Source organism: Notothenia rossii (assembly GCF_949606895.1).
Source record: "Notothenia rossii genome assembly, chromosome: 6".
Taxonomy (NCBI): Eukaryota; Metazoa; Chordata; class Actinopteri; order Perciformes; family Nototheniidae; genus Notothenia; species Notothenia rossii.
This window is the reverse complement of record NC_136909.1, coordinates 49109858-49135195: the sequence shown is the minus strand read 5'-3', so window position 1 is coordinate 49135195 and position 25338 is coordinate 49109858. Positions and strand designations below refer to the sequence as shown.

Below are 25338 nucleotides of genomic sequence, written 5' to 3'. Positions count from 1 at the left end.
TGTGCAGTAATCACGTCAGAGGAGAGCATTTTCATTGTTCTGAATGAGAGATAAACCTCTTACATGTCAACGTTTTGTCGAAGAACCGTAACAGATATCGGTGAGATTTCAAAGCGTGAAGCATGTCAAGGAACTTGAGCATCTGAAGTGTAATTTTTGTGTACTTTGGGTTAATAATGTGGCATTTTTGGCAGATTAACTAAAGATGTGCGGCTGCTGTGATGGGGAAGATGAGGCTGAATTTACAATGGGGTTTAATGGAGACCTGTTGAAAGTTTTTGTCATGTCATGCCCTCAAGAGGCATTTTGTTTAATTATTTTTGCTTAATTTATTTTTATTTTTCAAGCTACGAGATGTTTTCCTACGTTTCTCATGAAAAATTATGTTTTAGGAATGTAGGGTTTGGGAATTATGGCAGGTTTAAAAATATATATGAAGGCGAATTATAATCTGTCCTCCACTCTAGCTGTGACATCACGCACTCTAAATCTGAAAAAGGTCTCTTTACCAAGGTCTGAACAAGGTTTAATATCTCTAAAAGTAGGAATCAGATTTAAAAGTTGTTTAACATGAATAATGTCAGAAAGATGTGTAAAACTTTCAAGTTGGAATGAGGTTTCTGAGTGAAAGTATGAAGGAACAGTTAGCAGTTGAAGTCGCATAAAGATTGTTCAAGTCTGAAGAGTTTCTCCATTGACTCCCTTGTAAAAAATGTGATTAATTATGGGATGTATCTAATAATAATAATAATAATGGCTTTAATTTATAAAGCACTTCATATTTGCATTCAAATCCCGAAGTGCTAACATCGTAAAAAGAATAAAAAGCAATAAATAAAAATAAATAAGTAAAAAGAATAAAATAAGATAAAAGGGTGATAATAAATAAATAAAAGGTCTAGGGAAAGGCTCTATTGAAGAGGTGGGTTTTGAGGCCTTTTTTAAAAACCTCCACGGTCTGTGATGCTCTCATGTGGTCGGGGAGAGCGTTCCACAGACTGGGGGCAGCCGAGCAGAAGGCCCGGTCTCCCATGGTACGGAGCTTAGTCCTCGGGGGTTTGAGGAGGTTTGAGTTGCTGGAGCGGGTGGTCCACACGGAGGTAAGGGGGGTGAGGAGTTCCTTGAGGTATGGAGGAGCTGTTCCATAGATACACTGGTGTGTGAGGACGGAGACCTTGAATTCGATCCTCAATTCCACGGGGAGCCAGTGTAGTGACTTCAGGATGGGGGTGATATGATCATATTTGCACACCCTCATCAGGATCCTAGCAGCGCTGTTCTGGATGTTCTGGAGCCTCTGGATGCTTTTCTTAGGGATCCCGATGAGGAGTGCATTGCAGTAGTCCAGCCTTGAGGAGACAAAGGCGTGGACTAGCTTTTCCGCGTCAAACAGAGTGAGTGAGGGGCGGAGTTTGGCGATGTTCCTGAGGTGATAGAAGGAGTTTTTGCACAGCTGTTTAATGTGGGCCTCAAAGGTCAGATGGGCGTCCATTTTCACACCCAAGTTGGTGACTGTTGAGGAGAGGGTAATGTCCTGGCCGGAGAAGGTGATGGTCGTGATGGTGGATGACCGAACCTGATGTGGGGTGCCAACTATAATGGCTTCGGTCTTGGAGCTGTTGAGTTTCAGGAAGTTTAGCTTCATCCACGCCTGTATCTCCTCCAGGCAGGTAGTGAGTGTGGGTGAAGGCAGGGCTGCATAGGAGGTAGGGTTGATCCTGAGGTACAATTGGGTGTCATCAGCGTAACAATGGAATGATACTCCATGTCGGCTGATGATAGAGCCAAGGGGGAGCATATAGAGTGTGAAAAGGGTGGGGCCGAGAACTGATCCTTGAGGGACACCACAGGTGACGTTGTGGGTACCCGACTCTGCCTCACCCAAGGAGACGTACTCTGTTCTCCCGGTGAGGTATGATGTGAACCAGTCAAGGGGAGAGTCAGAGAGTCCGATGGTGGAGTGCAGACGATGGAGGAGGATGCCGTGATCGACGGTGTCGAAAGCTGCAGTGAGATCAAGGAGGATGAGGAGAGAGGGAGAGCCAGCATCAGCCGTCATCAGCAGGTCGTTGGTGACCCTGACCAGGGCAGTTTCTGTGCTGTGGCCTGAGCGGAAACCAGACTGGAACTTCTCAAATAGGTTGTTGGAGTTTAGGTGGTCCTGGAGCTGAGCAGCAACTATTTTTTCCAGCACCTTTGACAGAAATGGAAGGTTGGAAATGGGTCTATAGTTGGCCAGGACTCCCGGGTCAAGGGAGGGTTTTTTAAGACTAGGTTTGATGACAGCGGTTTTTAGGGAAGAGGGGACATGGCCAGACTGGAGAGAGAGGTTTGCGATCTTAGTGATCATGGGGCTCAGGGTGCAGATGTACGATTTCACCAGAGCTGACGGAAGGGGATCCAGGACACAGGTGGAGGGCTTCATCCTCCTAACGATGCCCTCAACCTCTTGCTGAGAGATGACCGTGAAACAGCGAAGAGGCTGGGTTGTCCCAGGCTGTGGGTCAGCAGTTGGAACTGGAGGTGCAGAGGGGCTAGAGAGGATGGAGCGGATGGTGTCAACTTTATTTTTGAAGATGCCGGCAAAGTTTCTACACTGCTTCTCAGTGGAGTCGGAGTGTAGAGGACTTTGGGGTTTGAGGAGGTGGTTTATTGTGGAGAAGAGTTGCTTGGAGTTTCCAGTACTGTTGTTGATGATGATGGAGTAGTACTGGGATCGTGCATCTCTGAGGGACTGTGCGTAGGCCTTCTGGTGTTCACGATAGGCTAACAGGTGAACAGTGAGTCCTGAGGCCTTGAGCCGCCGCTCAAGGACACGCCCAGCTGTCTTCATTCTCCGCAGCTCGCCGGTGTACCATGGGGCTGAGCGCGAGAAGGTGACCATCCTGGTTTTGAGGGGGGCGTGTAGATCAAGGAGACTGTTAAGGGACTGGTTGTAATATGCCACTGACTCATTTACTGATGAGAAGTTGGCGGAGGAAATATGCTGGAGGTCCAGGGTCATGATGTCCGGGTTGATGATCCTCAGGTTCCTGAAGCGGATTTGGCGTTTGGGCTTGCTGAGTGGAGACTGGAAAAACAGCTCCAAAGAGATGGTCTTGTGGTCAGACACCCCCAGGTCATACACTAGCAGATTGCTGATGGGGGCGGAGTTTGTGATGACCAGGTCCAGCGTATGGCCCTTGGCGTGTGTGGGGACATCAACATGCTGTGTGAGATTGAGACAGTCCAGGAGCAGCAGAAACTCCGTGGCAAAATGGCAGGAGGGGGAGTCGACGTGAATATTCAAATCTCCAAGTATGATAATATTGGCAGAGGATGTGCATAGCGTAGTGAGAAGGTCTTGTATCTCTGGAATGAAAGCAGAATTGGGTTTGGGTGGCCGGTAGATCAGAAGTATTGTCAGAGCGAAGGGGGGTTTACATTTAAATGCAAGGCATTCAAAAGAGGACAATACAGGCAGGGGCAGGAGTGACAGTTCCAATTCCTTTCGGTAGATAACAGCTAGGCCTCCACCACGACCAGTGTTGCGGGCTTTCTCCAAGTAGCTGTAGCCAGGAGGGCAGGCTTCATTGAGTGTGGAGTAAACCTCTGGCTGATGCCAGGTTTCCGTGAGGCACATGAAGTCCAATTTCTCATCAGTGATGTGGTCTTGAATGAAGGATGCTTTATTGCTGAGAGAATGTGTATTCAAAAGTTCTATTTTGGCTTTAGAAGATGTGGTGAATCTCTGTAGGGGCTGGAGTAGGCTGTAATCCACTCCACGTTTTCCAGACTCCTTCGTGTGTCGTGGTCTCGCGATGCTATCCGTGTAATCATGCAGCGGTCTCGCGATGTTTCTGGCACGATTTGACCCCGCTGTAACCGGGCTCTGATGACGCATCAGATGTGCGACACGACGGCAGACAGAGTGGATGGATGGAATTTCTGCATCTCCGTGCTGGGAATATACAATTTGTCTTCTTCTTTGGCTTCGGTGGATATAGTGGTGCCGACGAAGAAGTCCAAGTTGTTTAATGACTGAGGTGCAGGTTGGAGCGTTGGAGTGGTTGAGACTCAGGAGTTGGGGAATGGAAAACTTCAACATAGCAACAGGTCGGGCGCCGAAGAAGTTTGGTAGCGGTGTTTAGCAGCGAGGGCTAACAGCAACGAGACAGCTAGAAGGCTATCCCGTTGGTATACCTCATGTCCGGGAAAGAAACAGAGGCCTGGGAGTCCGCCTGCTATCACAGTAGTAGCGGGAGAGAGGCAAGAAGTCAGCCGGAGATAGTCAGCGAGTTTGGGCGATACAGCAGGTGAGTTTGGGCGGTACAACAGGTGCGTCCCGACAGCCGTCCGGTCCAAAACCGTCAATGATCACGAGGTTTAAGATATAAAAGCACTTGTAAAACAGACTAAAAGTTTAGCCATGTAACTAAAGCTTAAAAACAGATAAAATAGCTTAAAAGCAGATGAATAGCTTAAAAGCAGATAAAAACTCTGAGGCGTAGGAGAAGCGGCGAACATACAAGCGCCAGCGTCCTCTCCCTGCACCAATCCCAGAAAGAGCTGTGCATCAGCTTAAAGGAATACCTCTGGAATTATGAAAGTTATGAATTAGAAAAGTTATAGCAATCGATTCCCGACCGAACTGAACGTTTTGATGTTCGAACTGAGTTTCTGCGATGTGGAATGTGGGAGAAGAAGAGCAGCAAAATCACTGATCATTGATATGGATTTAGAGTGGATATTTGAGACTTCCAAACAGTAAACAAAAGGAGTGTTTTTAGCAGAGCCATATTATGTCCTTGTGATTCTGTTGATTATTAACTGTCTGTATTATGCTGCAGCTCAGCTGATTTTGGATTGATGGCAAAGGGAGAGGGACTTAAGTGAGAGTGAAAACACAAGGTAAGTTTAAAATAGGTCAGCAATTTCCCATCCTATAGGTTGCTAGATGTATCTAACCCTTTCTCCTGTCTTTGTCTCCCTCTTTCAGCACAAGATCCCCAGGGGGATTCAATGGAGCCTGAAGACCTGCAATGAGACCCTCACCCTGCACCTGAGTCTCAACTCCCAGAGTTTTGCAAGCCACTCCCTGTTCCTTATTTTTATTAAACAGACGTTAAGCTTCCCAATGGTGTGGTCTTCGTTTTGTGAAAACTTAACTGAGTTTTTGGTACACCCTGATAATAAAGAGTTACAATAAGCTAGCCTTGAAGTAACAATTGCATGGATTAGTTTCTCTGCAGCGTTTTGAGGCAAGATATGCCTGGTATGTGATTTTGTAAATTCATTTAGCACACAACTACAATCATAACATCATTAGAAAATGAAATGATTTCCTGATTTTTATGACTGTGATATTTTATTTTATTTGATAAATGCGGAGTTTAAGCGTATAACAACCCTGCCCCTCCAATCAAGACTTCTCTCTCAGCTGGATGTGCTATCTGACAAACTTCTGAAGATTTTTGAGATGAGAGGAGGAGAGAGAGGCCAGCATCTGAACTATATTATGTCAAACATGACTCAAGTAAGAATACATTTTAAGGAAATTATACATCGAGTCAATAGTGTACACATTTCATTGAGCGAAACAGATTCTTTATTTTCTTATTCCCCTTCATTTACAGTAGGTTGATGATGTCGATTTAGGGCGGGAATGTCTTCTCAATGGGCTGTGTGTGTACCTCTGTGTTTGTACCTCAATGAGGACCCAGAAGATCTGCTGAGAGAGTTTGTGGTCAGTAGAAGTCATATTTGACCTTTTGATATTTTTTTTTTTGGGCTTTAAAATATGTATTTATTGAAACACCACATACTATATAGCCTAAAGTATGTGAACATCCCTGTTTTTTGTTTAATAGCCAGACTACACTGAAAAGCTAGAGGGCTTTTAATTTAAAACGGATACAGGAAATGAACCTGAATGTCTGACCTGATTTTTTATCAGGTCAGACTTGAGTATATCAGATAACAAGGAGGCTTAAAAGTACTGAAATCTGACCAAATGTACTTGTTAAACACAGGGATTTAGTAATGGGTATATATATGTATTGATTTGTTAGTTCTCACTCTGTTCCTTTTGTGACTGTGCACTCTGCAGGCAGAAGATGAAGACGTCATTCTGCGGTCCATTGAGGGGATTACAGTGGGACTTTATGTTGTCAGAGGACAGATGAGACCAGAGGACAGATTGTCCTGGAAGGCCAACAGGTAGCCTACTAACTGATGTGGACAACATTGCATTAGCTCCTACCATGTTATTTGGACTAATGTCTGCAATGAACCTGAACTACCCCACTAAACTGAAGTGCACGTTCAAAGTGCTCCAGCAAATGTTAATGGAGCTAGGCGGCAACATGCTCTCCAAGAAAGGCCAAGCGTTTAAAAACAAACTATTTGAGTGAGCTGTTGCCATGGACCATTGTGCACTTTTACAGCATTTATACTGGACTTTCATCGATACAACTGTCTTGCACTTCCTTTGTTCATGATTTTTGATGTATTGATTTGTATGTTTCAGAGATGTGTGTTTTTCCTGGGGTCATGTGTTTTCAGAATGTACCACTTGTCATGTGTTTCAGAATGTACTAATTGCACTAATTGTACTAATGTACTAATACTTTCTTTAGTGCATATGTGGTGAGGCTATTATTATACTTCCATGTATTTTTCCAAAGCAATGCCATTGCTTTTTTGTATCAAAGTGCCCTTTCATATTAGCAGGTTACTATTTAAATAATGGATTTGCAAGAACATTTCCTTTTTTCGGCTAGGCGTTGACATTTTCTGTTAATTGTTTACTATGAATGAGTTACAAAAATCAGCCTTTCTTTGCCATTTGGCACAATAAACCTTTATTTTGGTCGGGAGAATAGTTTCCTTTAAGCTTGCTTGCTATGTTCTAACACAATAATGTATATGTACATGCATCACAAACATTTTCTATTTCTTCTATTTCTTTATTTTCCATGTTATGTAATTATGTTATGTAATGTTAATGTTTTATGTTCAATGTTGTGTTGTTAATTATCCTGGGGCTGCAAACTGAAAAAAAGGCTGTTGGATTCACATGATTTTAATATGGAAACCGGTTGCACATATTACAAATATGTGTACTTAAAACTATTCTATTATGTTAAAGACACACAACTATGTTATGTCAAAGAAACATGAAATTGTTATGTTCATTTGAATATTTCCTTTAATATAGGTATATTCATTTACCCTCTGTTTAACCAACATGACTTTTTTATGTTCATTTTAGGCTTTTAATATGCTCAGTATATTTAACTTGTGCCTGTTAAAGCAACATGATTTCTTTATTTAAGCTTCACTGTAAAAAGTCTGTTGGACTTAAGTAATATAAAACATGGAAATCGGTGGCATATATTAAAATCATGTGTACTCAAAACTATTCCATTATGTTAAAGACACACAACTATGTTATGTCAAAGAAACATGAAATTGTTAGGTTAATGTGAATATTTCCTTTAATATTAGTTATATTCATTTACCCTATGTTTAACCAACATTAATTTTTATGTTCATTTTAGGCTTTTAATATACTCAGTATATTTCTGTACAGAGCCACATTAATGTTTTGTTTAAACTACATGCTATAGTTTTCTGTTTAATCTACCTAGTGCTTAAGGGGTACATAAGATTATTTATTTCATGTGAATAGAGGCATATCGTACATTCTTCTACAGCAGGGCTATTCAATTAGTTTGGAATGGGGGCCGGTTGATGAAAATGATCCAAAGCAAGGGGCCGGGAAAAAGATGGCTTGAAATATGAGCTTCAGATACAGTAAATACTACAACAGCATAGTGGAGTGCATATATTGTGTTTAATTCAATCAAACAACATAGCCCCAAGGCCTTTATAGGTCTAAATGGCAAGTTCAGAACTCAGTAGGCCTCCATGTGAAGCTAATTTAACCATCAACATCATTTCATTAGATTTAATTTAGGTGAAATGATCTAATCATTCTCGCAGAGATACAATCAATGACAGGAGTTGTCACTACAGTAGCTACAGTAGTATGTGGGTTCGAAACCCGAGCCCGCCAAAGTTTTCAGGCAATGTCTTCCCCCCTATCTCTCAATTTAACACCCTCTCTGGAATAAAGCCACTCTTTAAAAAAAAAAAAATGGGATTACTTTTTAACATTATACTCAAAGGGCCAGTAAATATCACTCTGGGGCCGGAGTTGGCCCGCGGGCCGCCAATTGAATAGCCCTGTTCTACAGGATCCATCCTAATCTCTTATATCTACAGTATTTATCACAACATTTTAAAACAAATAGTCAATAAAGACAAACACATTTCTTTGAACAACATTCATGTATTTTTCTCAAAAAATAAAACAATATTAACAACCACCACACATCCAGATGAGCTTTTGGTTTTTCCATCATGCAGCCCCAGGAGAATTAACAAATACATTGAAAATAAAGAAATAGAAAAAGTTTGTGATGTAAGTAAATATACATTATTGTGTTAGAACACAGCAAGGAAGCTTAAAGGAAACTATTCTCCCGACCAAAATAAAGGTTTATTGTGCCAAATGGCAAAGAAAGGCTTATTTTTGTAACTCATTCATAGTAAACAATTAACAGAAAATGTCAACGCCTAGCCGAAAAAAGGAAATGTTCTTGCAAATCCATTATTTAAATAGTAACCTGCTAATATGAAAGGGCACTTTAATGCAAAAAAGCAATGGCATTGCTTTGGAAAAATACATGGAAGTATAAAAATGTACAACATATGCACTAATGAAAGTATTACAAATAAAAACAAGAACTGACATTTTGAAGTAGCGCAATTAGTACATTCTGAAACACATGACAAGTGGTACATTCTGAAAATACATGACCCCAGGAAAAACACACATTTCTGAAAAATGCAAATCAATACAGCAAAAAGCATGAGCAAAAGAAGTGCAAGACAATTGTATCGATGAAAGTCCAGTATGAATGCTGTAAAAGTGCACAATGGTCCATGGCAACAGCTCACTCAAACAGTTTGTTTATAAACTCTTGGGCTTTCTTGGGGAGCATTTTGCCGTCTAGCTCCATTAACATTTGCTGGAGCACTTCGAACGTGCACTTCAGTTTAGGGGGGTAGTTCAGGTTTATTGCATACATTAGTCCAAACAACATGGTAGCAGCTAATGCAATGTTGTCCACATCAGTTAGTAGGCTACCTGTAGGCCTTCCAGGACAATCTGTCCTCTGGTCTCATCTGTCCTCTGGTCTCATGGTGGAATTGTGTTTGACAACATAAATTCCCACTGTAATCCCCTCAATGGACCGCAGAATGACGTCTTCATCTTCTGCCTGCAGAGTGCAAAGTCACAAAAGGAACAGAGTGAGATCTAACAAATCAATACATACCCATTACTAAATCCCTGTGTTTAACAAGTACATTTGGTCAGATTTCAGTACTTTTAAGCCTCCTTGTTATCTGATATACTCCTGTCTGACCTGATAAAAAATGTTTCATTTCCTGTATCCGTTTTAAATTAAAAGCCCTCAAGCTTTTCAGTGTAGTCTGGCTATTAAAAAAAAACAGGGATGTTTATACTTTAGGCTATATACTATGTGGTGTTTCAATAAATACATATTTTAACGCCCAACAAAAAAATCAAAAGGTCAATATTACTTCTACTGACCACAAACTCTCTCATTGAGTTACACACACAGCCCCTTGAGAAGACAATCCCGGCCTAAATCGACATCATCAACCTAAGTGAAGGGGAATAAGAAAAGAAAGAATCTATTTTGCTCAATGAAATGTGTACACTATTGACTCGATGTATAATTTCCTTAAAATGAATTCTTACTTGAGTCATGTTTGACATAATACAGTTCAGACGCTGGCCTATCTGTCCTCCTCTATTCTCAAAAACCTTCCGAAGTTTGTCAGAAAACACATCCAGCTGAGAGAGAAATCTTGATTGGAGGGGCAGGGTTGTTATACGCTTAAACTCCCATTTATCAAAGAAAACAAAATATCAGTCATAAAAATCATGAAATCATTTCATTTTCTAATGATGTTATGATTGTAGTTGTGTGCGTGCCTCAAAACGATGCAGAGAAACTAGTCCATGCATTTGTTACTTCAAGGCTAGCTTATTGTAACTCTTTATTATCAGGGTGTACCAAAAACTCAGTTAAGTTGCTTCAGCTGATTCAAAATGTATTGACCAGAGCACGGAAAACGGACCACATTACTCCTGTTTTGGCTCTATAGTGAGGATAACTTTTTATATCAAGTACGAACAACCAGGTTGGACTACATTACATTTCATTTAGTTTACGTTTTTTTCCAAAGCGACTTAAAATAAGTATTACTGTAATATAAGACTACATATAAGAAACACCCTTATAGCCATTTCAACAAACAAAACATTATCACTTTTGTGAAGGAGGCTTTATCACAGAATGTTTGTCTCACTTTCTGAATAACTTTTGCCTAATAAATCAGAAAATGTTTATATACCATTTTTCAATTAGGAAAAGATCAAGTTTAAGTTAGTCAAGTAAATCACACAAAACATTTGACTACTCACCATTTACTACAGAGCCTTTGGAACAATGTTCAAAGCAAGGCTGAGGTCAATCTTCTCCACACCAATTACCTATCGCAGAAAAACATATTTGAAATTATTTCATTATTCACGCACAAATAAAACAAAAATGTTCTGCTCCTTAAAGGCGACATTTACCATTTAATTATGTACCTTTAGGTTAGTATGAACCGACTTCGGCCGAGATGGGCGCCTCCAGTGTAAAAAGCTAGAGTAGCCTATACTAATGCAATGAGTACAACTTTGTACAGAGCCATACACATCAGCGTTGCGAGCTCATTTCCATTGGTTTCAATGGAGACGTGCACTGCAGCAGCGTGCACCGCTCGTCATGTGACGAGGAACAACCAATCACAACCGAGAAACATCTCAACTTCCGTAAACACAACACGTACGGCAAATATGGAAGATAAGTTAATTTCACAGCGGGTGGATCGTAACCCTTACTTAATCTGTCCGGGATGTCCCCCATATTCATGGTATGTGCACCGCTGCTAAAAACACAATCATTAATATCCTCCACTTTCCAGTATCAAGTGTCGCTTTCCGGGACACACCCCCACACACAATATTGTGTCTCTGTTTTGATCTGTGTGTATTTACGGTATTTACATGAACACAGAGCGGATCAAAGCAGAGACATAAACACAGTTTTTTAGGGAAAACACTGCGGTCCCACAGACAATATTGTATCTTTAACAATCAACACCTTAAATGGGTAAATATGGTCGCTTAACGTAAGGTAGGCCTACAACCTGCATCAGCGCCCTTAAAAGTCGGCACAAGAGTAGACATGCAGAGCCGGACCGACGCAGTAAAGTTCTACACCGCCTGACAGCAGACATAAAACAATAATTTAAAACAAGACGTAGCCTATAGACATGCAAACATGCCGCAAGCTCATCCATCAGATATGATTCCCCCCTCCCCACTGAGCTCGGTTTAATGTGCATAACTTTGGGCAAGGTTCATAGTTTTATGTAAATCAAGCAACTGCCGGACTTACGCTCTACAAATACTCACAGTATAAAAAAACACGCTAAAAACAGGTCAATCAATATAAACTCACCTTATGATTTTCATGGCTTTATCCTAGCTAACACCAGTGAATGACAATGTTTACAAATTGACAGCTAAATTTACGTTGCTCGTTGTAAGGGCAAATGTGAACTCTGCTTTTTGCAAACAATGCGTCTTGTGATAACCTGTAACTATGACGAACATTTGATGACATTAAATAACTTTAAATAACTTTTACCTTGTAGCGATGTTCTCGGGACAGAACCAGCTTACTCCTCCGATGCGGGAAGAAAATATGGTAGAACCCCTCCCCTCCTCCTTTGTTTAAAAAAGAAAAAGATTCACATTTTTTAAATAAATATTTTTTGCAATTTTTTTCTGCTTTACATCTTGTGCATTAAAGTGCCATATTGTTCAGGTTCAATTATGAAACTATTAAAGTATGGGTTTGAGTCCGACCATATTAATTTGTGAATAAAATATTTGTAAATAATAATTAGAAGCTGAGTAATCGGCTGCAGAGCAAGCTGCTGACATATGTGCTCAGTGGGCGGAGTTACAGAGATAAACATAACTTTTTTCTTATTTCTTAACATGAGTGAGACTTATAGAATGTACAGCCCTCAAGATTAAAATAGTTCTACATGATTGATTCATGTTTCGACGAGAAACATGAATAAATTATGTCTCATATATTAACTGCATATTTGCAAATTGAACAACCCCACTTTCCCCTTTTTTTCAGTGCATGATGGCTGTTAATATTTTTTTATTTTTTGAGAAAAATACATGAATGTTGTTCAAAGAAATGTGTTTGTCTTTATTGACTATTTGTTTTAAAATGTTATGATAAATGCTGTAGATCAGGGGTGCCCACACTTTTTTGGCTGGTGAGCTACTTTTGAAATGACCAGCTAACCGAGGTCTACCAACCAAAAATAAAATCCCAAATTGCAAGGGTTGCTGAATAACACGTTTTATTTTTACATGGGATAACTACAATAAGGCTGCAACAAACGACTAATTTGATTATCGATTAATCTATAGATTAATGAAACGATTAATCGACTATTCGGACTACTGCTGTGTGCCTTGCACAATTTCTCAAACGCTCTTATTTAGCCATCAACTTTTAGATTTAGTTTGAGGTTGTTTTAGGCATGTGGAAACTAACAATGAAGACAATAAAGATGAATACTTGATTCAAAAATACATATATTATTAAATTAACTGAACAAATTGTGAACAAAATTAACATTGCTTTTTATTTGAATTAAATAAATAATATTTCACATCAAAAGAAACAACAATGTTTTAACAAATCGTATTAAATAATGTGATGACAGAACTGTAAACAGAATAGCTGAAACTTTAACAAAATAAATAACTCAGTTACTAAGTCTAATCATTAACCCATGTTTGTATAATCTAGTTAACTCCGTGTGTTGCTGCTAGCATACATAACACCTGACGTGGAAACGTTACTCGTGGATGGGGCTACAGAGCTACGAGAAAGACAGTCGAACCCGGTGCATTCCCCCGTCTGAATGTGGTGCACTTTTGCTAAATGTTTAGACAAATTGCTCGTGTTACCGCCCTTACATGCTAAACACTTTTGGTGACGAGCATTGTCCACCTCAAGACGGGTAACATGTAACCACACCTTGGAGCGCTTCTCTCCACCATCTCCTCCGTGTGTTGCTGCATGTAGCAGATGCGTGTGTGTAAACTGCCCCGCCCCTTGCAAACAGACGGGGGAGAGAGAGATCTCTTCTGGATTGGAAAGATAGAAAATACACCGACCATAGACGCATTTGTTTGTCTTTTTGCATGTTAGAAACGAGTTGGCGACACTAAGACTAAGAGATATTGTTTGTGTAGCAATAATACATGACCTTTCTCTTTCTCAACTCGCTACTCGGAGGGAAGTCGCTGTCATATGCCTTGTGAACACTCCGATAATGCCTCTCCACGTTACCTTTCTTTGGCAGAGCGACGCTTGCTTTACAAATAAGGCAAATAACCTTTGAATGTGACATCACAAAAAAAGATTCTCCCTCCTATTCTGTGTGGAAGTGGTATGTCTTTAGCTTTTTGCTCGTTCCCGCACTCATTTTGTTGTTTGTCTCTCCCGGCACTTGACTGATTTTGTATCGCTTTGCATTCTGGGTTAACAGACTGGAAAGCAATAGGTCGCTTTTTCTGTCAATCAAGTAAACTCCTGAATTAAGTGGCAGGGAGGCCAAGGGAGGAGGAATCAAAAGCTGTTTTGTCTATTTTAACGGAGCTGGATTTTTTATTTTTATGAATGACTCGCGATCTACCAGCATTGCCCCCGCGGTCGACCGACCTCTGCATTAGGATGGATCCTGTAGAAGAATGTACGACATGCCTCTATTTACATCAAATAAATAATCTTATGTACCCCTTGAGCACTAGGTAGATTAAACAGAAAACTATAGCATGTAGTTTAAACAAAACATTAATGTGGCTTCAACAGGTACAAATGAAATATACTGAGTTTATTAAAAGCCTAAAATGAACATTAAAAAGTCATGTTGGTTAAACCAACCCGGTATCACGGCAAGACGTGAACATGTGACGTTTTACCATGCTGGGAGACGTGAATATGTCACGGTTTTGTCCCTTCAAAACGTGACAGTTACACGGTATTGTTAACCCATGTCAGCGCCATATAGATTGAAGAGTTACGACAGCGGAAGTCCAAAAACGGTTATCGTCACGTGGTTCATGCAGACGAGGATTGTTCCCCGGAAGTTCATGGCGGGCAATGTGAATGCATTGATAACAGGAGATAGAACTACGATTTTTGGTAACTATTAGTGAATAAAGGTTTTGATTTGCAATATTTATACAACAAATCGATATGTGTATGTATTTACATCAATATGTTTTAAAAAATAAAATAGAATTTGCTAATATTAAGTGATAATATTAGGATTAGTGTGAACAACTAGTTTACATGTTAGGCTAACAGTGCCTTGGTTAAAGAGCCTGTTGCTGTTTATAGCTTTGAATTCTTTAAAACTGAGGTTACCTACTGTAACCCCAGCTTCTATGAGTAAATGGCACAGCCATCTAAGGCTATCGCTATTGGGTAATCCCCCTGCGCAGCACTGAAACACTTGTAGTCCACGCCCACCCGCAAGGTGGGCCCCACCCTCGGGCCTCCTTCAGGTATAAATAGGAAGGTGGCCCGGCAATCTGCTCCCATACAACATAACTTTTCTTCAGCTATTCGTAGAGCCAGTGGGGCCCCGCACTTAGAGGGCTGTGCCATTTACTCATAGAAACTGGGGTTACAGTAGGTAACCTCAGTTCTATTTCGTATATGGCTTCGCCCTCTAACGCTATCGCTATTGGGTTAAGGGCGAAGCATGATGTAGTCTGCGCTCCACTGGGTCCGCCCGGCACTAGAAGCACAGACATACCTGCTCAATAACACCCCCCTGCCTGATGTGCCATGCGTAATGGCTCATCACTGTACCTGGAACATAGCAAAACATGCCTATCTTCCCGACGGGGTGAAGGCTGGGAACAATACATACATACCGCTGTGAGAAAGTAGAGACGAAAGTCCCACCTCGTCCTGCGATCGTAGTGGGGGAACAGCAGCTCTCTGCGTGCAGACAGGCAGGAGAGCGTACAGCTGGATCCCTGACGTCACTCACTCTGACCAGGCACTCCGTACAAAGTGTGTTAGAGGAAAAAGGAACATCCCTCCTATAAGAGGGGAAATGGGCCGCTCTCCGCGTGCCAAAAGGCAGGAGAGAGGCGCACAGCTGGCTCCCTGACGTCACTCAACCCGACAGGACACCCAGTACAGGGTGTGTCAGAGAGGAATGGGAGACATCCCTCAAATAAAAATGAATAAATGAACAGGGGGAAGACCAAGATGCAGCCGTGCAAATATCTTCCACTGACATTCCTCCGTGCAAAGCCGTGGAGGAGGAAATTCCTCTGGTGGAGTACGCCTTGATGTTCTCCGGGGGCTCCACCCCAGAGGAGACATATGCCTGTGACACAGCCTCACACAGCCAGTGTGACAACCGTTGTGCAGACAGAGGTTGCCCGATCAAGCTCTCTCTATAGAGCAAGAACAGGCGCTGAGAACGGCGCCAGGCTGCCGTGCGCGCCACATAGCAGGACAGCGCGCGCACCGGACAGAGGAGATTTAGAAAAATAGCGGGGATAAAAACCGCGCAAGACACGGTTCCTGGGATGACAGGAGTGTTTCTTGTATCCCATGGAACTGCTGGGGGGAGAGGCTTCTCTGCGAAGTGCCGTGATGGTCTTCATGGTGATGAGCCACGCCATCGCCGCCGCTGCCCGTGAGGCAAAAGTGCTGCGAGGGAGTTTCCACACGCTGCCTTTCACTCCGTCTCTCCTCATGAGGCGCGTACACGCCCAGGGGATGAGAGGTGTGTGCATGCTGTCCACACGAGGCGTTATAACGGTGCTCGTGGGTTATTATGACCGTGTGTAGGAGGCATATCTGGGACAGAGGAATGCCGCGAGTTCTCCAGTTTATAAACCAATAGGTTAAAACAGCAGGCTTCTGCAGCGAATCAACCACCTCTGGAGTGTCCCCCTGTTGGAAGAGATCCAAGGGGATCATCACGTGACCAGCTGACGCCAACGCCGAGCAGCTGCGTCACGGAGAGGGCTGTGTGGGTTGTGACACGCCGGAAGAGAGCTGTCAGTTCCTCCCCTCGCTGCCGCGAGAGTCGCGCTCTCATGCTGGCTGAGTTTAACTCCACTCCCAGATAAACGATTGTCTGAGAGGGAAGAGGACAGCTCTTCTTCCAATTTATTATGAAACCCAGGCTTTGACAGATGCGATACGAGATGTACCGTCTGTAAAGCGACTTCCTCCCTGGAGCGAGCCAGCAAATAGCAGTTCATCCAGAGAAAAACCACACTCTCATCCCTCCTCTGTGTAGTGGCTCCAGCCTTCTCTACACAAATGCAAGGAGCCAGGAAATATCCGAACGGCAGAGGATTTTCTGGTCTGATATTTCCTGAATGGAAAACGCAGGAATTTCCTGTGTTTCGGGATGATGGGTACGTGGAACTATGCATCCTTCAGGTGGAAGTGAACCAGTCGTCCTGGTGAAAACATTCCAGCACCTGTTTGATCGTCAGCATGTGGAATACTGACAGATCGAGGATGTCTCATTCCCCCAGTCTTTTTCGGGATTAGAAAAATAACGGGAGTGAAAACCCCTGATTTTCCTCCCTTTGAGGAACCCTGGAAATATCCTCTTTCAACAGGAGTTCCAGCAGCTCGGATTGGAGCGCAAGACATAGCTTCTGGGAGGACAGGAGTGTTTCCTGTATCCCATTGAACTGTGGGGGTGGGTGAGAGGCGAACTGCAGGACTTATCCTCTGCTGATCAGCCTGCTCATCCATCTGTCCATCAGACACACGCGCTGCCACTCTGAGAAACACTCTAAGAGCGGGCGCACATGCTCGAGATGTTCTGTGGTCGTCATGGCAACGAGCCACGCCAAGGAGTCTCCACACGCTGCGTTTCACTCCGGCTCTCATCATGAGGCGTGTCCACGCTCAGGGGATGAATGGAGGTGTGTGCAGTGCTGTCCACACGAGGCGTTATAACAGCGCTCATGGGTTTATTATGAACGTGTGTAGGAGGCGTATCTCGGACAGAGGAATGCCGCAAGCTCTGCAGGTTATTAACCAAGGTTAAAACCGGCAGGCTTCTGCAGCGAGCCTGCTGTCTACTTAATCAACAGATTAGTTGCAGCCGGCTTAATTAGCGAGCTCTGCAGGTTATTAACCGATAGGTTAAAACCAGCAGGCTTCTTGCAGCGAGACCTGGCGCCGTGGCGCTGCGGGGGCACTCAGCCTGGAATACTGCTCATTCCCCCGTTCTGGCTTCTCTGTGATGCCATTGCCCTCGCCGCCACTGTGAGGCGAAAGGGCTGCGAGGAAGCCTCCACACGCTGCGTTTCACTCCGACTCTCATCATGAGGCGCGTACACGCTCAGGGGATGGATGGAGGTGTGTGCAGTGCTGCCCACATGACGCGTTATAACGGCGCTCATGGGTTTATTAAGGCCGTGTGTACGAGGCGTATTTCGGACAGAGGAATGCCGCGAGCTCTGCAGGTTATTAACCGAGGTTAAAACGGTCCGGCTTCTGCAGCGAGCCCTGCTGGAAATCAACAGATTAGTGGCAGCCGGCTTAATTAGCGAGATCTGCAGTTAATTAACCGATAGGTTAAAACCAGCAGGCTTCTGCAGCGAGCCCTGGCGCCGTGGCGCTTCCGCTGGGGGCACTCAGCCTGGAATACTGCTCATTCCCCCGTTCTGGCTTCTCTGTGATGTGCTGTAATGGTCGTCATGGTGACGAGCCACGCCATTGCCCTCGCCGCCGCTGCCCGTGAGGCGAAAGGGCTGCGAGGAAACCTCCACACGCTGCGTTTCACTCCAGCTGTCATCATGAGGCGTGTACACGCTCAGGGGATTAGTGGAGGTGTGTGCAGTGCTGTCCCCATGAGGCGTTATACCGGCGCTCATGGGTTATTATGACCGTGTGTAGGAGGCGTATCTCGGACAGGGGAATGCCGCGAGCTCTGCAGGTTTATTAACCGATAGGTTAAAACCAGCAGGCTTCTGCAGGGAGCCCTGCTGTCTACTTAATCAACAGATTAGTGGCAGCCGGCTTAATTACCGGCTCCGCTTCCTCGGAGGTTTCTCGCGGAGCAGACCAGGAGCGGGGGAGCTTCACTCCCCTTTGAATCGCCGCCGGGAGACCCTGTCTCTGGGCTGGCGGGGGAGCGGAGACGTGGGACGGAGCCCCTGCAGCCGCCAGAGTGGTTGCTGTGGTTGTCTCTCCGCTTGCGGCCTCCTGTGGCCGGCGTGGACGCCGCGGCTGCTGTGGGCGTTGGTGCCGCTGTGGCAGATCAGCCGACTGGAGCCAGCTGTACATGCTGGCGAATGCCGTCCACCTGTTCCGCGGCCGTCTTCATGCACTCCACCATGCCGTGGAACTGGGGTCCGAACAGCCCGTCCGGGCTGATTGGAGTGTCCAGTAGCACTTTTCTGGCCGTCTCCGTAACAGACGCCGCCGCGCTGTGGTGACGGAGAGAGGGAAAGCATGTTCGGCCGCCAAGCTGGCACCCTGCTCCGACTCTGTCTCCCCCGTCCGGGGGAGAGGAGGGAGGGGAGAACCGAACGGTGAACCGTGGAGGGAGGCGGGCCAGGAGTTGCTTCGGACTCCTGCCCGGCACTCTGCCCCAGGGACACGAGGCCCCGTCCGCGGGCTCGTAAGCCTGGACGGGCCAATCGTCCTGGACGGGCCAATTGTCCTCCTCGGCCACAGCAGCAAGAGTGTCCGCTCTCCGCTTCCTGTCGCCCGAGGGGAGACGAGCGCAGTGCATGCTACCTGCTGGTTTAGAGCCGCGTACGCGTGCTCTGACCCCCGGCAGGATTCGCATACTGCTTTTATCTCTGCAGGTCATAACTCATTATGAACCCAGAGCCACATGAGGGACAACCACGGACGCAGTTGTTGCTCATGATGATTCTCAATTGCTGTGCTTCAGTAACTGTGCTGGTTTGCTGAAAAAAAGAGGGAGGGAGCAGATTGACGGGCCACCTTCCTATTTATACCGGAAGGAGGCCCGAGGGTGGGGCCCACCTTGCGGGTGGGCGTGGACTACAAGTGTTTAAGTGCTGCGCGGGGGCGCAGGGGGATTACCCAATAGCGATAGCCTTAGAGGGCGAAGCCATATACGAAATAGAACCAATATTATCTTCTTAAACTTGTATGGTAGTCAGGAGCATCACTTTCTAATGTTTATTGATATATTTAGAGGGAGGGGATCTAAAGGAATGCTTCAAAATTCAGATTAGATTAATTTCTACCATTTTCTTAAATTCATGGTAGTTTCAGTAATCCCACGGTAATTGAGGACACAAGTTATCTAAATGACTAATGTCATCTTTATGGCTTTCAGAAAAGACAGGAGACCGACAGTTGACTATCAAAGGACTAGCAGCAGCAGCAGCAGCAGCATGATGATGATGATGATGTTAAATGTGTTGTTTTAGGAACATCCATTGCAAATACATGGAATTCAATAAACATTGAATAGCATATCATGCCGTTTGTCTGTGCCTTTTCCTCCGTGTTGTCCTGGTTTGCTGTGCTGCCTCCTAGTCGCCACCATGGTTTGCTGTTCTGCCTGGGGATGCTCAAATCGCTCCGAAAAAGGAGTACGAATGTACGGCTTCCCCACTGACACAGAGCGGAGGAAAAAATGGCTGGCTCAAGTCAGCAGGAGCAATTTCACGACCAACAGCAAAAACATATGTGAGGTTATTATATACAAACACTGCATTTGCACTTTTTCACAAAACGAAAACTACACCATTGGGAAAGCTTGATGTTTTGTTTAATACAAAAAAACAGGGAAAGGCTTGAAAAACACTGAGAGTTGAGACTCAGGGTGCAGGGTGAGGGTCTCAGTGCAGGTATTCAGGCTCCATTGAATCCCCCTCTGGTTCTTGTGCTGAAAGAGGGAGTAACAGAGAGGAGAAAGGGTTATACACACCTATATAGCACACCTATTGGATGGGAAATAGAGAACCGCAGTGACGCGTCGTAAAACCCGGAAGTAAACTTCTTCCGGTTCCTTCGCGAAAAACCAATGCAAATTCTCCATAGGATTTTGGAAAATAGCTCGAAATAAGGTCTGTGGTTGACACACATTTAAGAGAGGGATCACGTTTTGTTCAGCCGGATAATCTCCACATGTCAACCCTACTTTTATAATTTTTGAATCATAAATCTAGTCGCCAAAAGCGAAATGCTAACGTTATGCTATAAACGAACTACAAGCCAGTACAGCAGCAGGGTCGCACGACTTCAACGTCACGCCAACTTAAGATCGTTTCAACTGACTTGCACTGAAACTGCACTTGAACACTATAAATATATTAACATTTTAAACTGTATACCCCGGTTATCTAGGCCCGTTTTGTTTAATGTATACCACGTTTATCTAGGCCCTTTTTGTTTTATGTATACATGTCACACTGTGGGAAACGATATTTCGATATTTCTGGATGTATAACACATGTAGAATTTTTGACAATAAAGCTGAATTTGACTTTCGCGTGCTTGCATATTTTAACAGAGCTTTTCATTTTAGCCACACTGAATTTAACTAGAAGTCATGGCTGTGTCAATTACCAGTCTGATATCGTTTTACAAAGATGACAAGAAGAGTGTAGATAGAGGAGAGAACCACTACAAGTCAGGACACGTAACAGTGCAGCCTAGATGAAGGTGTGCTTACCGGTGTTGTCAGGACTAGCATGAGGGACAAGGTTTATAGTGTCGGTGAGTAGTGATAGCAAGAGTACCGTTAACCTTTTAAGACCGAGTTAATTTATTCACATTAATTCCCATCAACAAATCAATTGTATGTGTCACATGAAATCTTTATTAGGCAAGGCAAGTTTATTTATATAGCACTTTTCAACACAAGGCAATTCAAAGTGCTTTACAAAAAATGAAAGACATTAAGAAAATGGCATTTAAAATCAGTCATTAAAAAGAAAAGCTAATAAAATAAACATTAAAAGAAAAAATACATGGATAAAAGTTACAGTCCAGTCTAAGATATGAATAGTTCAATTAAAAGCAGCGACAAAAAGAAAAGTCCTCAGCCTGGATTTAAAAGTAGTAAGTTGCAGCGGACCTGCAGGTTTCTGGGAGTTTACTCCAGATATTTGGAGCATAATAACTGTACGCTGCTTTACCATGTTTAGTTCTGACTCTGGGGACAGAAAGCTGACCCGTCCCTGAAGACCTGAGAGATCTGGATGGTTCATAATTTAGCAGGAGGTCAGAAATGCATTTTGGTCCTAAACCATTCAGTGCTTTATAAACAGCAGCAGTATTTTGAAATCTATTCTTTGACACACAGGAAGCCAGTGTAAAGACTTCAGAACTGGAGCGATCTGATCCACTTTCTTAGTGTCAGTGAGGAACCAGTGTAAAGACTTCAGAACAGGAGTGATGTGATCCTCTTTCTTAGTGTTAGTGAGGACTCGAGCAGCGTTGTTCTGAATCAGCTGCAGCTTTCTAATATATTTTTTAGTGAGACCTGTGAAGACACCATTGCAGTAGGCCAGTCTACTGAAGATAAAAGCATGGACACATTTTTCCAAATCCTGCTGTGACATTAGTCTTTTAATCCTAGATATGTTCTTTAGGTGATAATAGGCTGATTTAGTAACTGTTTTAATGTGACTGTTGAAACCAATAACAAATTTAACCCGCTGACAAGAGAGCCCACCTCCGAAGATCGTGACTGGCTGAGGGACAGACTCGGGGGCAGGTTCTCAGGAATTTCTTGGCTTCTCTCCCCCGAGCCAGAAGAGGAACACTACAGCTTGGAAACACTTACTGTTCCTGAAATTATCAAATCTGTTGGGCATCAGGGACCTGAGGCAATTGTGGCAAGCATGGCATTGTCTGAAGAGCAACAGAGGGCAATTCAGGTGGCTACCACTGGTCAGCGAACCAACCCAAACTGGGATTTGTTCAGGAAAGGAAGGTTGACTGCCAGCAACTTTGGAGCTGTCCTGAGGTCAAAGCGTGTGATTGCTTCCTTTATTGCCAGGGTGCTAAGGCAACAACAGGCCCTTGATGGTGTTTTGTCTGTACAGTGGGGGACTATGAACGAATGTGAGGGCGTCAGGGCATTCACCACTGCAACTCAGATGCAGGTCCATGAGTCAGATTTGTGGCTCTCCCTATCAGGATTGTTGGGGGCATCTCCAGATGGTCTGGTAGGGTCTTCCGCTGTGCTTGAGGTAAAGTGTCCCTACGGAGCCAGGGAAATGACAATTAGTGAAGCATTGCAAATCAAGGGATTCTGTGTCAGTAAGGAAGGAGAAACATTCAGCCTGCGTGAGGAACATTCTTACTGGCACCAAGTGCAAGGTCAGCTTCACCTCACTGCAAGGAAGAAGAAATTAAAAAATTGTGAATTGTTTTTAATTTACATTTACTCGCCTTTGCAATGTTGTGGTTGTTAGAGTGTTAGGTTTCCTGTCAGCTCATCTGTTGGGAAGATATAAAATATAGTTTCATGGAAGTCACACCGTCACATATACTGTAAGAGCATTAAGACATACAGTACATAGGCTAAAACAAAACATCTAAAGATATAACCTTGCACTTCGATAAGTCTCGTGAACATTTTCACTATTTTGACATTTTTATAGATGACAATTGAACTAAAGAAATAAATGGTAGATTAATCCATATTGAAAATAGGTGTCAGCTGCTACACTAATTATAATAGTTATATTTCTTAATTAATTAAGATAAGATATTACTGTATTGATCCCAATTTGGGAAATGTTTGTGTTGCAGCAGCATAACAAGAAAAACAAAATATAAGTTATTATATATACAAAAGTATGTGAGGGATGGAATATTAAATTGAATATAAATGTAAAATGTACATGTGATTTTACGTCCAAGAGAAGCTATGGAGCAGAGAGTTCTCTGCCAGCCAGAGGTGATTTGTTATTAGTTCAATATGTCAAACTGATTTCCCTGACTACAATCTTTAGTTACATGGTGAAACGTTATGCTGCTTGTACTAATAAGACTTATCATATAAGCCACACAGGTTTTAATAGGATGTATTCATTATCTTTACTTATGTTGCGGTCTTTTCAGCAGTGCCATCTCTATAACGGCGATACAGTCACTACCCATTATTTACATTTCACCGTGACATGGACAAAAATGTAACGTCAGCTTACCTCATGGCACGAATCCAGACTCTCCTTTGGAAAACATTGGCCGGGAAACGATAGAACAAGCACGTTTCATGCGAAGACCTGTGGCTGCAACCCGGAGCAAAGCAACAAACCATTGCGTAGCTAACTAGTAGCGCTAGCTTTAGCTAACGTTAGCCAACGAAACGAACTGCCAAGTAAAATTGGAAAACACTGGTAATTAATTATTCTATAATTTGTAAAACTACGGTGTTAAAAACGACAATTTCAAAAATACAGATTCTAATGGTCAGATATAGATATACAGATACTAAAGATAGGCAGGTACTTGCTTTCAAGCACAACAAAGGGGAAAACAAACTTATCGGGAGTGTTTACGTGTTCGGCGTAATGACGTACAACGGCCTCGACAATTTCTGTAGTCCTATTCAGCCATTCGGTAACAACCATCGTTTTTCAGACACGTAAACTCTTCAAAAATCCCCAGTGGGGTCACTGTTGATGTATTTAATGTCGTAGAACAAAACGTCAATTACCTCTTAAATTTGTGTCAACCACAGACCTTATTTCGAGCTATTTTCCAAAACCCTATGGAAAAAATGCATTGCTTTTTGAGGAAGGAACCGGAAGTGCTAAAAATGCTAACTTACTTCCGGGTTTTAAGACGCGTCACTGCGGTTCTCTATTGCCTTGGGGAGATAAGGTCTTTGTTCCCAACTGAAGTTATGGAACTTTATTATTTGTGAGTTTAACAAAGTATGACAAATGGCATAAGTAACAGATGTGATATGAATCTCTATAAGGTTGTCTCACATTCTTGGTCATATTTTATAAACAGTATGTGATGAGTATAACATGTCCAGTAAGTATAAAGTGTTTCCTAATACTGTGTATTCAACCACTATGGTATAGTGTATGGTACTATGGTATGGTATCCTAGCTTAATCTGTTATCTGTAAACGTTCCCTAAATCTACTAATTTAGGGATAATCCACTGACATTCTTTAATACACATGTTAATTTGAATCAGATGTACTGATAATATCCGCAATATAAATCTTTAAACTTCTTCTTACCTTTAAAAGTCCGTCACGAACGGTCTATTATGCTGCAACTCTACAGCTCTGCTAGCCTTGGCGCTAACTTCCGGGGAACGATTGAGAGGCTCCACGATCCGCCATTGCTGTAAAAAAGTGATCCATTGGTGTGAACGGAGATGACGTAACTCTCAGTCTGGCGCTGGGACAGCCTTCTTTCGGCGGAAGTGACGCATGCGGTCTACGAATGCACCCTTCGAAGGATTTTTTTAATTTATTTTTAATTTATTTTTTTATAAATGTTTTATTGAACATTTTTAAAACATACAAAAGCTCGGTGAGGATATCATCAACTTATCAACTTAAGTGCAAGACATTCATTCACAAGAAGACAAAAAAACCATAAATAATACATCCAATAAGAGCCAGGGGGAGAGAAAAAGCATAAAGGCAGAAAAACATTTGAGAGGCATTAAGCTTACTGAAAATAATAACCATTTGGAAATGTCATTGCAAATCTTTATAGACATGTTACAAGATTGTATTTTTCTAAGGGACAGAAAAAAGGAGTTGAACTCATTTATGAAACAGGGAAAGGAGGGCTTGCCTCCTCTCCATTTACTACAATGTAAATGGTATTTACCCAAAATAATAATTATATTTACCAAATCAGATATGGGAGAGTCCAAATTATCAATATAATATAAAATGTGATATATTTTGAAGGCCGGAATATTTGTTAATTTAAGTAACAACCAATCTCTCACATTCGACCAAAACAATTCAGAAAAAGGGCATGAGAAAAATAAATGTTCCGACGATTCATCAGATAAATTACAAAAGGAACATGGTTCCACTTCAAATTTAAATCTTGAATTTAAAAAA

The 25338-nt window shown here is 42.9% G+C and overlaps 1 protein-coding gene across 6 annotated transcripts; it reads right to left on the bottom strand.

Annotated features, from left to right (window-relative positions):
• Positions 1-7126: 7126 nt before the first annotated feature.
• Positions 7127-24623, bottom strand: LOC307044862 (uncharacterized protein). Of its 6 annotated transcripts, none has more exons than XR_013809707.1 (5): positions 23441-24467; positions 19757-22727; positions 11841-11920; positions 10565-10633; positions 7127-9329 (listed from the first exon to the last, which is right to left on the bottom strand). XR_013809707.1 is itself a non-coding variant. In XM_079690286.1 (5 exons), the coding sequence occupies exon 1, from the start codon at positions 19108-19110 to the stop codon at positions 18553-18555; it is 558 nt and encodes a 185-aa protein (XP_079546412.1). In that variant the 5' UTR covers positions 19111-19215; the 3' UTR covers positions 7139-9329; positions 9665-9737; positions 9836-9979; positions 10565-10633; positions 11841-18552. The 6 variants fall into 6 exon arrangements, 3 of the variants coding, with proteins under 3 accessions (XP_079546412.1, XP_079546411.1, XP_079546410.1); XM_079690286.1 differs by lacking the exons at positions 19757-22727; positions 23441-24467 and adding exons at positions 9665-9737; positions 9836-9979 and having other exon boundaries at positions 7139-9329; positions 11841-19215; XM_079690285.1 differs by lacking the exons at positions 19757-22727; positions 23441-24467 and adding exons at positions 9665-9737; positions 9836-9944 and having other exon boundaries at positions 7139-9329; positions 11841-19215.
• Between the last annotated feature and the right edge of the window lie 715 nt (positions 24624-25338).